This window comes from Phyllostomus hastatus, unplaced genomic scaffold, assembly GCF_019186645.2.
Source record: "Phyllostomus hastatus isolate PE091 unplaced genomic scaffold, TTU_PhHast_1.1 phas_contig_86, whole genome shotgun sequence".
Taxonomy (NCBI): Eukaryota; Metazoa; Chordata; class Mammalia; order Chiroptera; family Phyllostomidae; genus Phyllostomus; species Phyllostomus hastatus.
In genome coordinates this window covers 40,272,335-40,287,662 of record NW_025333977.1, presented here as the reverse complement: position 1 = coordinate 40,287,662, position 15,328 = coordinate 40,272,335, and the positions used below count along the sequence as shown (strand labels likewise).

The following is a 15,328-nucleotide window of genomic DNA, read 5'->3' as shown; positions in this document are numbered from 1 at the left end:
ATACCTTTACAAGGGTCAAGCACGGACAAACACAACACATTTTGTAGAGTGTAAAACTCTGTACAAATGTTAAGGGACAGATATAGGGTCCCAAGCAGGATTTGGATTCCAAAGTACCAAATCATACAGTTATATGAGAATGGTTTCCATTCATTGCTTTTTCTTGACTGTCAGCAATCTTAGAAAAAACAATTTAGGTAGAAATGAGAATAAAAGATTACAAAGTTAAGAATTAAGTAGATGATAAAAGTGGAGGCAGCAGGCAAACATTCGAAGGTTTTCCTGTTTAAAAGAGAATGAAGATCAAAAGTAGCTGGGTGTACGGAGGAATCAGTCCAATAGTTTTAAGGTTGGAATGACTTGAACATTTTTGAAGAAAGAAGAGACATAACGAAAGCACAAGCACACATAGGAAGTGCCAGGGTCCTGAATACGGGTGGGGATTAACTTTCAAAAGAGAATGACTTTTCAGTACATTTTGCTACAATATAGCCCCTGGGATACCTGACCTATTTAAAAATAATTGGTACTAGGTTTTATTTTTACTAATGCTGCTTTCCATCTCAGTGAATCTTTTTGAAATAAGTTTATATGAAGAAAAAGAAGAAAAATTTTAGTCTACTCTGAGAGGAGAAACCAGAAATAGGAGCAATAACGATCAACTGAAGATTTGAGGTATGAGAAAGCCAACCTAAGATCTCTTTATGAAAATGTGTGACAGAAATTATGTCCCTAAGACCAAGTTAAAAATCTGTTAGAATGCTGTGTTACAGTGGTTATGTCTAGGTAGTGGCAACTGTTTTAAAGATTTTGCCATTTGCTCTGGCTGGTGTGGCTCAGTGGGTTGAGCACTGCTGACCTGTGAACCAAAGGGTTGCCAGTTCAATTCCCAGTCGGGGCACATGCCTGGGTTGTGGGCCAGGTTCCCTGGTGTGGAGTGTGAGAGAGCCAACCACACATTGATGTTTCTCTCCCTCTCTTTCTCCCTCGTCTAAAAATAAATAAATAAAATATTTAAAAAGGTTTTTTTTTGCCATTTATATTCTCTAACTTTCCACAATGCATATATACTAGTTCTGTGATAACAGAAACAAAAACACCTAAAATTTCTGGCAGTATACTTGGTGAAGAGAGGTACAGTCTATATATATCACTCAGAGCAGAAAGTGTCATCAAGAAAAGGAGAAACTAAACAGACTTGAATTCCTTGGCCCAGAAAAAATGATTTAACTGAGAGCTTCTTTCTGTAACTCAAAATGGTGAAACAGCTGCTCTGACAGAAATGAAAATGGACTATTTTCATACACAGTAGATAATAATGAAGCAGAGAAAATCTATTATCTTAAATGGGTGTATAAGCTTGAAAACGTCACTAGTTCAAGACAGATTTCAGTTCATTCGCACATGACAGACGCACGACAGACAGTTACTGGAAGAGAGAAGAGACGGGCGAACATCCTTCCAGTACCGCAACGAGTGGTCCCTGTGTGGCCCCATAAAACATGTCTCAGTGTCACCATCACCAAGAGGTTATTGGGGAAAGTATTCTGTCACTTTAAAGGTTGATCATATCATGAATTAGCTTCATCATTTCCATGACTACAATAATTAATAATATGAAATTATGCTCATTTGGGAAAAGAAAGTTTAGAAATGTATAAAATAATAAAAAAATTAAAATTCCTTTCCCCTTAACCCTCTCTCCACCTACCCTGAGAACACAACTTCACAGAGGTCATCAGTTTGGTGTGCATCAATTTGTTCTTTAAGACTGCACTTTTAAAAAATTTAATCATGTCTTGCTTAATTTTATTTTTTTAATATGCTGTTTCACAGGCCAATGGATTGTTTGTGATTAGATTGTTCTGAAAGACTAGATTCAATTTTTTTCCATCTTAGAAATGGAGAAAATACAGAAAACAATTAAAAATAAAACAAATCAAAGTTTAATTCTAAATTCAAAGATGTTATTTCATTTTGAACTCAGTCATTATGGACATGACGTTATTAGCAAGAGAAAAATCCCTAATTCCTAGCTTTAATTCTGTGTGCCGACTGGCCTTTTTATACATAAGAATATACACATAAACACACAGCACAATAAGACATAAATAAAACCTACATTAAATGATAAAAGAAAAATTCAATCCATAAATTATTGAAGAGACCTTTCTTATCTTTTTCCTCACTTTTAATCAGTTAAAACGAGAGTTTAAGAAAAAGCATATACTTGCTAATAAGGAAAGGAGTACCAATAGCCTGTACAGAGTGGAAAATATTCTTTTAATCTTGTACCAATTTATTAATATCCTTCAATGTTGTCTTTAAAAAATAGACTTAGGCCATAAAAAATGTGCTTGATTCTTAAAGCTGCATTTTGAGTCTGGATTTTCTCATCAATGACTGGAAAGCACACGACTCAGACTCGTGATGTGGAATTCTGTGTGTAAATAACTATTTTCTAACACAGAGGGCTCTTCCTGGGCATCACTTTATTCTCTGCATCTCTCTTGCTCTGGCTCTCGCGCTCAGCTGCAACACAACACAGAGTCCACTTTATCTATGCAGACGTACAGTAAAAATAGTCTTTCACTATCTTTCTAGAAGCTTTAATTTGGCAATTTCAGCTTATTACAAAAAACAGTGTTTAACAGAGGCACAATTTTAAAACTTAATCAGTTTTCCCCTGAAAAGATGCCTTAAAGACCATAAACACTGAGAACAAAAACCAGAAAAATGTTATCTTACTTACTTTGTAGTGAAGGAAGCATTCTAATCTTTCTGTTTTCCAAATACTCATTTCTACTAATAACCATCCCCAAAAGTACATGAATATCAAAGGGAACAGAAATGTTCCAATCAACTTAAAAATTCCTAATAAATCTAAAAAATTATTTAAGTGTTTTGGTCAACTGGCAATTAGGAAACCACTGGTTACCAGAAAGAAGTGGTTTCTTTAGGGATGAAACCAGATCACACATGTTGGCCAGGGAGTGGGCACTGGGTGAGTGCAGCAAACGCAGGCTGCTCTGTAAGGAAAGGAAAAGGGAGCTTTCTGGCATGACGGAGTAGAAAGAAGGTTTCTCACGGTGAGAACAGACAGCAACTTTTTTAAGACAAGGGAAGGGGGCTAATGAAGAGTCTGTGTTAAAAGCTCATGATCAAGCAGTCACTGAACACATATTCAATACAATATGTAACATATAAAGAACAGTGAATTTATGGAAAAACCAAATCACTTTGGCAGAATAAATCAATCATAATAAACATAAAAATATTTTTCTTAAATTGGTTATTTTGGTTGCCTACAGTGGGAAGCCTGCCTTCTGCTCAGTTAAGTATTACTGGCAGTAAGGTTTTTAGTCACTGAAAGAAGGTATTTACCTTCTTTGATAATAAGTGGGGTGGAGGAAAAACACTGGTTTCGGACAGAATGATAATAGTCTAGAAGAAGGCACAGTGAGAGATATAAGACAGACAAAGAGGAAAGACTGCTCAGAAATGTGCCAGAAGCTAAGAGATGAGACAAGTAGTATTGAGGTGTTATAATTATTGGCCAAAGACACACAGTAACAGTATTTAGATACAAATGATGTTATAGGACTCACGGTCCTCACTGCGCATGTTTACTCTCCAGGGCACCCTACTCTGTTCTCTGATGGTGGTTTCTGTTTGTTTCTTTGTTTAAGTGCTCTCTGGGTCTATGTACATAGAAATTCCAACCCCTTCTCTTTTAAGTCCCGTTAAAAGTAATTTTCTTTGGTTATATCTACAGGAAAAAATGAACATGCTTCTATAGATATAGTTTGAATAACTTACCAAATTATCAGGTCTCACAGTTTATCAGACTCTACTAAAATAAGATATATGCCAATTTCATCTCAATTAATAACTAACTGTACTGCCGTGAAGAGGAAGAACTCTCCAGAGCACTGGTTTGGGGAAGAGGGGCGGAGGGGCAGTGGTGCAAGGGTGGCACGAGTCACCTATGGAGGGAGACTTGTCAATGCATGCCAGCACCCCACCTCTGCAAAAGTAATTTTAAACATTTGACCTTCCTTTCCTATCATTTTAAATTCCAAACTCTGACTATAATAATCTTTCTAGAATTATTTTCAGTCTCACTACTTCACGGCCACCGTTTTTATCCACGGTGTCCATCAAGCACATGGCAGGTATGGGAGTTCAGGAATATGAAGGAAATAATGGAAATTAAATTCAAGAATATCTTGAGATTTTTCTTTTCTAAATGAAGAACAACGAAATCATTCTGGCTGAAGATTCCTTCTACCTATGTTCCGACTATTTTTTATTCACTTTTTTTTCTCTATTCTTTTTTTAATTTAAAAAGTATGGAACGCTTCACGAATCTGCGTGTCATCCTTGCACAGGGGCCATGCTAACCTTCTCTTCATCGTTACAATTTTAGTATATGTGCCACTGAAGCGAGCACTTTATTCAAGTTTTAATGTGGCATGAAGATACGTCTGAACTATCCTTTAAGTTAGAATTATGCTTCAGAACTAGTGAAAGGGTCTTTTTAGATTTAAGCAGCTATGGTGCATTTTTCTTCTGATCTTAACTTTTAAAATGGTGGTATTAAATCTTTCTGTTGCTGTTCCCTTTTTATCACCATGATTTCAAAAATGTACTAGTACATTAATTATGAAGAACAAAGTTTTCCTTATAAAAATGATTTGTTACTAAGTATCTGGTAGCTCAGGGAAAAAAAGGTTTCCATCTGTAGTCTATATTTCTGTTTTTAAAGTCCAAATGGAATCTCCTGCACACTAAGATACAAAGCTTGTATCTTTGCTCCTTTCTAATTACCAAGAGAAAGCACAGGGTGGAGGATAAGAGGAGACTGGGAAAGTGAAGAGACACAAAGACGAGCCCCACCAGCATTGTACACTCCCAAGAGAAACAAACTTTAAGTTTCAAGAAACAATTGCTTGCTGTCTGGGAGATGCTCAGGCATCAAACAATAAAGAACAGTCAACAGAGGCAAGAGGCCGAGCACGCTGCTGTGATTCCTACTCTCTAATCCCCCAGCTCTACTAAAAAGGCCAGCTGTTGCCACCTCGCGTAGGGCGTCAGCAGAGCAAATTAACTGCCAGAGTAAAAAGCCGCGGATATTGGAAAATTCTAATTTATCGGCCTCTTTAAGCTACACTGGTTTTAACATTAAGGATATCACGTTACAGCATTAAAACACGCCTGTGCTATGGCAGCCCAAGGAAAGGAGTTCACCACTGTTTTCACATTTCATTGGTAAATGAGATGCAGATATGAAGTATTCAGTTTTGACTGAAACATATCTTCTGTGAAGTACAAGAAAAATGAATACATTGAAGCTTACTATGAAACATTTCAACCCTCATAGACTAGCTCAACAAAAAGCCTCGACTGCTCAGAAACAATTCTGTATCTGTTACAGCTGAATCTGACGGCTCTAAGCCTGGACACGTCACACTGAAGCCGTGTCTGAGTTTGGGGCACTCAGATACTTCTTAACTATGGTGGCGCTCAACAGACTATACTTGAGATGTGATTACAAGTCATATAAAGAAAATTAACATTCTTCAATCTGTTCAGGAGCTTCACTCACATGTTAGTATTCTCCTACCTAGATGTTCTAATTCTATCAAATCTTTCATAATCCTTTGACAGTTTAAACTGCAAAGCTTTATATAGTACAGGAAATGCAGAGATGATGATCATCATCACTAATATGTATGTCTTTCTGATGTGCCCTGTAAAGGGCATGGTTAACTATGAAAGCTTCTAAATATAAAGAACCATTTTATGTAATTATATTGTCCAATAGTTTGAGGTTTTCTTTTTAAATTAGTTTGGCACAGTAATTAAAAGACCTGGGCTCAAATCCCGACTTTACCACTTATTATCTATGTGTTTCTAAGCCTCCATTTCTTGATCTATAAACATGAAAAAAAAATGACTGTACCTATGAGAATGCATGTAAAGCCCATAACCTAATTATCTGGGAGAGAAAAGTACTCAAATATGCATTCATAAACAGCTTCAAGTTCTGATACAAAAGTGAGAAGGAATCTATTGTAAAACAAGAAAGACCCTGTAGTTTTTAGAAAGAGAGAACTAAATGATTGGTAATGCCCTTTTAATTCCTGGGTATCAATGATTCTTTGACTATGTACACAGAGAATGAAAAGTTTAACTTGAGCTTTGGTGAACTAGAGTTTTAAAAGAAACCTAAGCTCTGAATCCTAGGCAATTGATTTAAGGGCCAAACACTCACAATAACCTAGTTAACAGTTGATACAATATTCAGAGCAAACAGTAAGAGAATTCTAGGCAGTGCTGATGAAGCTCAGTTTAGCAGTATTACCAGCAATTGTTACCAGTGCTGGGGTGGAATGGAGAACAAAATTCTTTAAGAAAGTCTGTGAAATGATAGCACTATCACTTATTCTATATGATGACAATCATAACATAAACTTCATAAATCATAAAACAGATCATAATAGAAAAACTTTGATTTAAGCTACAATATACCAATCTTCTACTCTCCAAAGAAAGCATTTAAAAACTGCAGTCTATTTGAATAAATAGGTAGGGAGCATTATTAAAAATTCTGCTGGGAATCCAAATAAATTTTATCTAACAGTGTATTTAAATATCTATTAACATCCTTTGAAATAAACTTCACTACAAAACCAAGACAACCCCACCAAGCTCATAGCAGGCAAACACGCACACCGGACAGGTCCAAGGGTGGCGAGACTCTGCACAGAAGAAATTAAGGGGGGAAGGTGCGCTACACAGCTTGCTCAATTGTCCATGAGGTAATGGTCTTTTGACATCTTCAGAGACCTGGTTTTCAGAAGTCTCATTTTATTCTCAATTATCTTCATATGAGCCCGATCCATTATCAGTTATAAAAACAAAACTGAACCTCTTTTTCCCTTTTATATAAATAATCTCAGACTTAGAGAAAAGCTGTCAGAACACTATGAAGAACATATTTCCTGAATAATTTATTGCCATTATTCTCTCAAAGCCCCAAATATTCTATGGTGTATTAGCTACAAGTAATTAAAGTTCAAAAATTAACATTGGGGTACTACTACCATGTAACCCTCAGATCCTTTTCGAGTTTTACCAACTGGACCATTAATGTCCTTAGAGCCAGAAGGTCCAGTGCAGGGTCACACACTGCACATCTTTAGTCTCTCTCAACCTGGAATAGTTCCTCCGGCTTCCCTTGCCTCTGACGATCTTGGTCTATCTGAAGACTACAGGCTAGTTATTTTGTGGACCATGCCTTACTTTGGGTTTGCCTGCTGTATTTTTATAATTAGACTTAAGTTATACATTGTTGGTAAGAACATGATGCTGGGTTCTTCTCACTGCATTCCGAAGGCGCCACGCAGATCTGATCTGACCGCTACTGACAATACTAACTTGGACCACTTGACCAGGGAGTACTGCCAGGCTGATCCACTCTCAAATTACTTCTCCACTTTTCAATTAGTTCATGCAGTGATATTCTGTGTAATTTTACAAACATCCCATTCCCCATCACGTATTTTATTCATTTACTTATACAATTATTAATTTTGGATGTTTTATTCCGTGGGTTACAATTTATAACTGTCATTATTTATTTCCATGTCCAAATTGTCCTACTCTTGGCCAGCTGGAGCCTCTGTATCCTGTTGACATGTCCCCACCATTCTTCAAGTACTTCCTATTTTCCACATCTTAAGATGCCCCAGGTTCATCCTGCCTTTCCCAGCTCCAGCTCTAGAATCTACCACATCTCCGAAGAGTCCTAGTTCCCAAGTATGACTTCTGTGAGCCTCCCAAAACTAGAAGACGTGGTCCTGCCTCTCATTTTTTTGACCTCCCTAACCCAGGCTTCGTGGTTTCATTTCACTAGTGAACATGATCTATCTTCTCCAGGATATGAGAAACGACCAAACAACCTCTTATGCACTTATCTTAAAGGACAATCAGTTGGTGAATCTCTAAAGTAAAGTGCAGTAAGTGTGGTATCATCAAACTTCACAAATCTCTATAATATTCTACCCTATACAATTTTAAAATTATAGTAAAACCTCTCTTGATTGCCTCCCTGCTCTAAATTCTGTCAATGAATACACTTTATTTTAACTGAATACTTACACAAGACACTTTGATCCCTGTAACACAGTAGTAACTGTTCAATTTTAAAAGTTTTCTTGTTGAAAGTATCCACGACCATATTCCCAAGTGTCAGACTGAAGATAAACAATAAGGAAAGATACACAAGACTCTTTCTCAACCCGTGGACAATGTCATGGCTCACCTCCCTTCGTGTGACTGGTGAAGTGAGTCACTGGGGAAACACCTGCTTCCCAGGACATTATGTGGTACGTTAACATGACCACAATTTTATACATACAGAGTGGTAAATCACTTCAAGGGAGTCATGAGTTTCTTAGCAAAACCAGCAGAACAGATGACCTGGCTTGACAGTGCACAGATTTGCGTTAGTAATATACTTTCTTTAAATTAAGAATCAAATTGAGAATGGAAAGTGATAAGGTTACACAAAAGGCTGTATTATAAAACATGAGAAAGGACACATCATTTTTTTAAAATCTCTTAAAAATGTGTACACTGGTCAAATACACTGAGGTATGTCACTGCCTGATAATGATGTCCTGGGGAACACAAATATATTCGTGTACTTTGTGACACGGACACCCTTCTTCCTGGAACAGCATAAATCAGCACAAAATTATGGACCAGGGGCTTCCAAATGTTTTTGAACTAATGCTCCTAATGATCCTGTGCAACAGCTATGGAAGTAGTCATTTTCACAAAGCAGCTAAGGCTCTGGGAGAAACCCTGCCTGATATAACACAGCTAACAAATGGCAATTCTGAGTGAAACACAGATCTTCTATAAGTTAGCACAAACTTTAATAGGTTGCCAAAGTGGCATAAAAAACAAAACAAAACAAAAGAAAGGCAACAGAAAATGGAAATAAAAGTTAAAATGGGATATGTTTCAAAAAAAGATTACTTAAAGAAAGTAAAGGAAAAGACAGAAATGAAGAGCTCAGATAACTTAGAAATGGAGAGAGGAGGAAGAGAGAAACTGTGAAAGACAGCACTCTGCTTGGGCACAGGGTCTGAAATAGGAAAGCTGCCTGCTTTCTGTTAGCGACTCTAGGGATTGTATTGTAGTGACACACATTCAGCTTAGAAACGGTTTTCAAATTTGAAGAACTTTGTTTTTCTCTTAACTTACTGATTTTTTTTAGAGAGAGAAGGAGGGGTGGAGAGAAACAATGATTTGTTGTTCCACTTACTCATGCGCTCACTGGCTGCTTCTTGCATGTGCCCTGACTGGGGATCGAACCGCGGGCTTGGTATATTGGGACAACTCTCCAACCAACTGAGCTACCCACCCAGGGTGAAGAACTTTCTATTCACCATATGCTTTCTTTTAGATATCAGAAAACTCATTAGATAATAAATTTAAATATACATTGAAAGAAAAAGTACTTTGTTTCAGGAAGCTGAAATAAGGGAAACTTGTAACAAGTTAAGTTCAAAAGATGTACCAACCCCCAGTAATTTTATTTTTATTTAATAGAATTAGTCTTTCACTGACTTCCTTGGGTTCTTAAAGATCTAAGGAAATCTTAATAACCAATTAAAACATCTTAAAGCTAGGAACCTACTGGCATCAGGAAATAAATGTCCCCCACCCAAAACAAAGTGACAAAGCAATTAGTAAGGTCCAGCTGGAGTTGGGGTAGAGGACGGTGCTGGGAAGGGAAAGCCGCCTAGTGCAGTACAGAAGCCCAGTGCAGGGGGGAAGCCTGGCCCAGTGTAAGGGGGTGTTCACACCGGGCTGCTGGCGGCCTGGCCAAGGGGTGAGGGGAGCATCTGTTTAGGAAGGTGGTCTGGTGCAGGGTGTTAGAGCAGAAGAAGGATGAAGAGGGTGTCTCCACGAAAACACAGTTTGGCTTCAGGAGGGAGGGAGTCCTGGTGTAGGGCGCAGGGGAGATGTCAGCACAGAGGGTCAGAGCATGGGCTCAGTAAAAAGGCCTCTACAAAGAAGGGCGACGTGACCTGAGATGTTGGAGCCTAGATGAGGTAAAAAAGGCACCAACACGGTAGTGGCCTGGGGTCAGTGATGAGAGCTGGAGCTGGGGAAAAAGGACATTTATTCAGTGAAGGGGAGAGTGGCCAGTTTGAGTTCATACAGAGGGACTGATAAAAATAAGTAAAGATATTAATGTTACCTGAAGCCAGATTTCTTGTCAGAAAAAGGGAGTTACAAGTATGGAAAAGGAGAAAAGTAGAACAAACCCTGTATTACTGCATTAAAATGGTGAACATCAGTATCAGCTTACGGTTTTCAATATAGACACATACATACGGCTAGGAATATAGATGCAAACGTGTGTATGTGTCTCTCCCCGTGCACACGCACACACATAACACTGTTCCCCAGCTCTTTCCACTGAGGGGGTCTGGGAACAGTGATATTCCAGCAACAATGAGCATGTCTAGTTCCCAGCCTTGACTTCTAATACCATTCTCAAGAAAATAAAATAAAAAAAAAATTAAAAAGCTGGATCAGGGAAGTACAGAATGAGCATGGAACATCTTGTTACATGAAAGGAAAATGTTAGGACAACAGGGGAAACTTGAATGGGGTGTGAAATTAGATGCAGTAATGTGTCCGTGTTAACATCCTGATTTTAATGGCTGCATTATAGTTGCCAGAAAACCCGTTTCTAAGAAACATACATTAAAGTACTTGGAAGCAATGGGGTTTCAAGTTAGCATCTTTCCCTCAAATAGTCCAGGGAACAGAGTTCACTGTACACACTTTTCTGTGAGTTTGAGATTCAATGGGTCAACAAACAAACAGAAACGGGCACGGGGAAAAGGCAGTGAGGTGAAAGGCAGGAAAGCTACTCACTGAGGTCTTCAGCCAGCTGAACCCGTTTACCAGTGAGCAGCTTCACCTTCTTCTCGCTGTCTTCAGCAAAATCTTCCAACACTTCTTTAACGTTTTTCTCTAATCGTCTGACTGTTTAAAGTAAATAAAAATGCCGAGGAGCACCACTTTTAGGAATGCCCAAGGATGTGAAATTAACAATATATGAAGAGTAAGTTCTTATTTTTCTCATCGCATTAAATCTATTAGGTTCAGACTTCTCACAGTTATATGGAGAATATTTACCTATTATACAGCACTTTTAACAACATAAAACTAAATACATATCTCAGAGAAAGTCATATGTTCCAGACCTAACACTTTAACAGAAGCACAGATTTCTCAAAAAACCAAGTGATGCTTAGTGGTCCTTTTCTAACAGAGTTTTTGTGTAATAAAGAGAGATTCCTGGTATGTTTTAACTCCCATCCTTTTCAATTATGATTTATTTGCATTAATATTTTAGGGGCAAATAGTAACTTCCAGTTTTTTGAATGAAACTACTGTAAAGGAAGTATTTCGGAATATTTTTAACTATGGATGTTATTACTATTATTTTTAATGTCAAAGTTAGAAAATAGTCCCTCTGTGGCTTACCTTCAGTGTTTGTAAGTTGTTGCCTTAAAGTATTTGCGGTGATTGCAAGCATGCGCTGTATTCGCCAAAATAGGACAACATCATTGCATTCCAACTGCAATATTAGGTACTTAAAATTACCAAATGCAAATGTAAACATAAATTTGATCATAAACACAATAACTACTACAGTGAGTAACTACAGCCTGAGCTTTAAATAAAAATATTCAGATTTACCCAACATATCTACTCATATTCCTATTGTAGATATAAGCTACTGAATCTTTTCTGTACAGGATCCATCAAATTCTTCATGATTTGGATTCTATCTACCCCACACCTAAGTAATTTTGCTTTGATTCCAGTAACAAAGCAAACAGACTTGAGAAGTAAGGCATTTCATTATGTTATATACAAGTAGAAATCCATAGCATATTATATAACCCTTAATTTGTATTTAGTTTCAACTCACAATCATGTTAAAAATTGTTCTTAGGTTAACCTCTTATCTTTGAGTATATACTAAAGAAACTTTTGAAATTCAGTTGTATATGAAAATAAATTAATGATATTTTTTTAAAAAGAAGCTTTTCTGTAAGAGGTCTTCTCAACAATTAAAATAATGCAAAAAATTTTGCCACTTTTTACATAGGTACATTTAAATGTAAATTTATTTTAAGCTGCTGAAAACTCACAAGGAAAGCACGGTAGGGGTCTCACATAAGATCACAGATTGATAGAGCTCCTTCAGAAGGATACATTAAGAAATATTTCTGCTTTTAAGAAAGTGCTCAAAAATACATCATCTCCTGCCACCTAGAGGTTATTTTGTAAAATGTAGCATTAAACTACAACTGTCCAAGAACTTTCGAGTTCTTAAAAGAATTATTTAAAACAAGACTTTAGTGATATAAAGAAACAATTAAAATTACAATATAATAATAGGAAACTAGCACAATAAAAAACTGTTTTCAGTATAATTTCCATTATGCAAATGTATGATTATGTTATACACATACAAAAGTTAAACAAAAATATACAAAAATTTTAATTGAAATACTTCTAGGTCAAGGATTATAGAGGACTATTTCCTTTTGCATGTTTTTTTACATTTATTTATTGCATTAATTTTGTACAATGGGAATGTATTATTTTCTAACATACAAATTTTTTTAAAGTGGTTTAGTGCCTATTGTATGCACACACAATCTTAGAGGCACTGGGATGATGTGCCTGTAAGATGCAGGTCCTACCAAAGTGGCAAATATCTTTGAAAATATATGGGTTAGGGTATTCTTTATATATCACACATTTTTTCCAGAAGATCAAAGGACTTAAAAATAATGCTAAAGCCTAAGTTTATGTTTAAGCATTTAAAAAACTATTGCTAAGAAACATTTCTACTTGTTTTTTAGAAACCTCACCTCAGAATCTACAAAATGCCTTTGGTAGTAATAAAAGCCTCTTCGACAAAGGTTACAGTGGTTTAGAGCTGTTTTTAAGAAATGTCTTCTGTAAACTTGGTGCCAAGTGTCCTTAATCTAAAATGAACAGAACAAAACAAACACCGGAGTTATTATACATTCTTCAGGTTAATCCAACACATTCTGAAAAGTCATATACAAGCATATTTACAAAAAAGTTAATTAAAACCAATGGCAAAGTTGTTATTCTACCAATCTTTTTTATGCATGAATTTTTTTTCAAGACAAAGATTAGATTTAGATTTACTACTACTCCCACCAGTTTATGTACTTCAACATCTACAGTGCTTTTAACAAACCCTGCTGACACATTCAGATTAGTGTCTTCCAGAGCAGACAAGGTAGGGATTATCTTCCCCCAATTCGAGGTAAAGATTCCAAGGCAAAAAGAGGTTGTAAGCCTTGGACAGAGTAGGACTAGGATGTTGGTCTTGGGCATGCCCATCAACCCACCCAAAACACTTCCTTTCTGGTCACTACATTTCAGTTCCTACATCAGTATGACCCACTCCATGTTACTGCTATATCCTCTTTGGAGTGTTCAAGGTTCCTTCACACCACTGTCTTTTTTAAAGCATAACAACAATAACAACAAGTATCATCAACACCATATGACAATGAAAAAAGTCGGGCTCAGAGAGATTATATCAATTATTACAGGGAATATTACTAGCAAACAAAATGAAACTATTCTAGAATTCAAATCTCCTGACATCTAGTCCATCCACTATTCTTGTCACAGTACTTTGCTGCCTATTTTATAGCTTTATAAAGTGCACTGAGCAAAGTGTCTTTTAGAAAAAACCTGAGATTTTCTTGCTCACAGAAAGTAATTAAGACATGCAGCCAATTCATATCAGAAATGTGGACAAAGCCCCTCATACTGTATTAACCAAAGTATCAACACCTATAGCCACATAAAATTTAAAAGTATCAAACTAATATAACTTACTGTTAATGAGAGCTAGGGTAATGGGGATAAATTAAATCTACATACAGTCAACTAATAATTTCACATAATCATTAGTCTTAATTTCATTTCAATTTATAAATTAAAGCTATATGTATAACAGATTTAACTATTTTGAATTTCAGGTTTCTTTTCTTGTTCTGTCCTGTGGTGGAATTTAAAATAAGTATACTCATTTCTCAAATAAGAAAACATAAATAGAAGGTAATCTTTAAAAGAATTATATGTGGCTCTGAAATTTCTTTTATGACTGTTTCCCTCACTATAATTACTTTTCTTGTTGGGTTTCACTTAAGCTAATATTAAAATGAGGTTTTGATCACTTACACCCTAACTAGGAAACACAGGCCCAGAAACAGTTTTTTCTTTAATTTTTCCCCAAATAAGCATCATGAAGGTAAGCAAAAAGTAGTCCATGGTGTAATTATTTTTATTCTCATATTTTTTTGTATGTGAGGAAAAAGAGAATCCGAAGGCATTGTCCAACAAGAAACAGAGATTAAGGAAGCAAGTTCACGCTTTTTGGCACATTCATTACCAGGCTTGGATCTACTGTTACTCCTCGGGATTCGAGGTTTTTTCGGACTGTAGTTATCTCATCACTTGCGAGATAAGCTGGGTGCTCCTCATTACATTTCAACATCTTCTCCAGTTCATTCTTGGTTTCATTGTGAACACACTTTAAAATATTCAAAAGGAGATGGTGTTTACTTGGTTCATGATCTGGCACACTTATAAAAACACAGTCCCAACTGTAATGAACACACTGTTGTTGCACAATAGGGGACACAAGCTCAATCGACACACACAAGAAAGGACATGGCTCTGGCTTGTGTGAGTGCAGGGCAGCGTGGGATTGGAAAGGAAGGACAGAGAAGCAAGGCAAAGCAAAGTAATGTTGATTTAGCCCTATTTCCTGTATTTTACTTTTCTAAAATATTTTACTCTTGAAGGTACAGTAACCAGCCATCTTACTGTAGACTTTCATTCTTGACCTTAGAGTGTGATTTTAATCTGGGAAACAGGACCCCGAGTACATGAGAAGAGACAGTGTTGTATAAATGCCTTATATCTAAGAACTAGATGACTATGAGCCTCGGAGTACCTATTGGCAAGTTTCTTTTCAAATAAATTAAATATAAAATTCATAGTGGGATTTTTAAAAAGTCTTTTCATTAAAAATCATGGTTTAGATTGCTTCTGTAAGGTGCCTATTATTCTTAAATTCACTTTCAGTCTCTTCTCTGTAATTGTTCATCATCTCTTCACCAAAGGAGGAAAATATATATACACTAGTGATAGGTCTGGAAAT

General features: G+C 36.5%; 1 protein-coding gene and 1 non-coding gene across 5 annotated transcripts in view; both read right to left on the bottom strand.

Annotated features, from left to right (window-relative positions):
- Nucleotides 1-15,328, bottom strand: part of OPA1 (OPA1 mitochondrial dynamin like GTPase) — a 92,915-nt gene that overhangs the window by 14,530 nt on the left and 63,057 nt on the right. For all 4 annotated transcript variants that reach the window (XM_045851058.1, XM_045851060.1, XM_045851059.1 and 1 more), the window contains 4 exons: nucleotides 14,555-14,695; nucleotides 12,987-13,103; nucleotides 11,584-11,677; nucleotides 10,969-11,079 (listed from right to left, as the gene is read on the bottom strand). In XM_045851058.1, the coding sequence (XP_045707014.1) occupies nucleotides 10,969-11,079; nucleotides 11,584-11,677; nucleotides 12,987-13,103; nucleotides 14,555-14,695 (463 nt within the window). The remainder of the gene's footprint in view (nucleotides 1-10,968; nucleotides 11,080-11,583; nucleotides 11,678-12,986; nucleotides 13,104-14,554; nucleotides 14,696-15,328) is intronic.
- LOC123827685 lies at nucleotides 4,347-4,453 on the bottom strand. Its single transcript, XR_006787325.1, has one exon. It is a non-coding gene; the product is annotated as a U6 spliceosomal RNA (small nuclear RNA).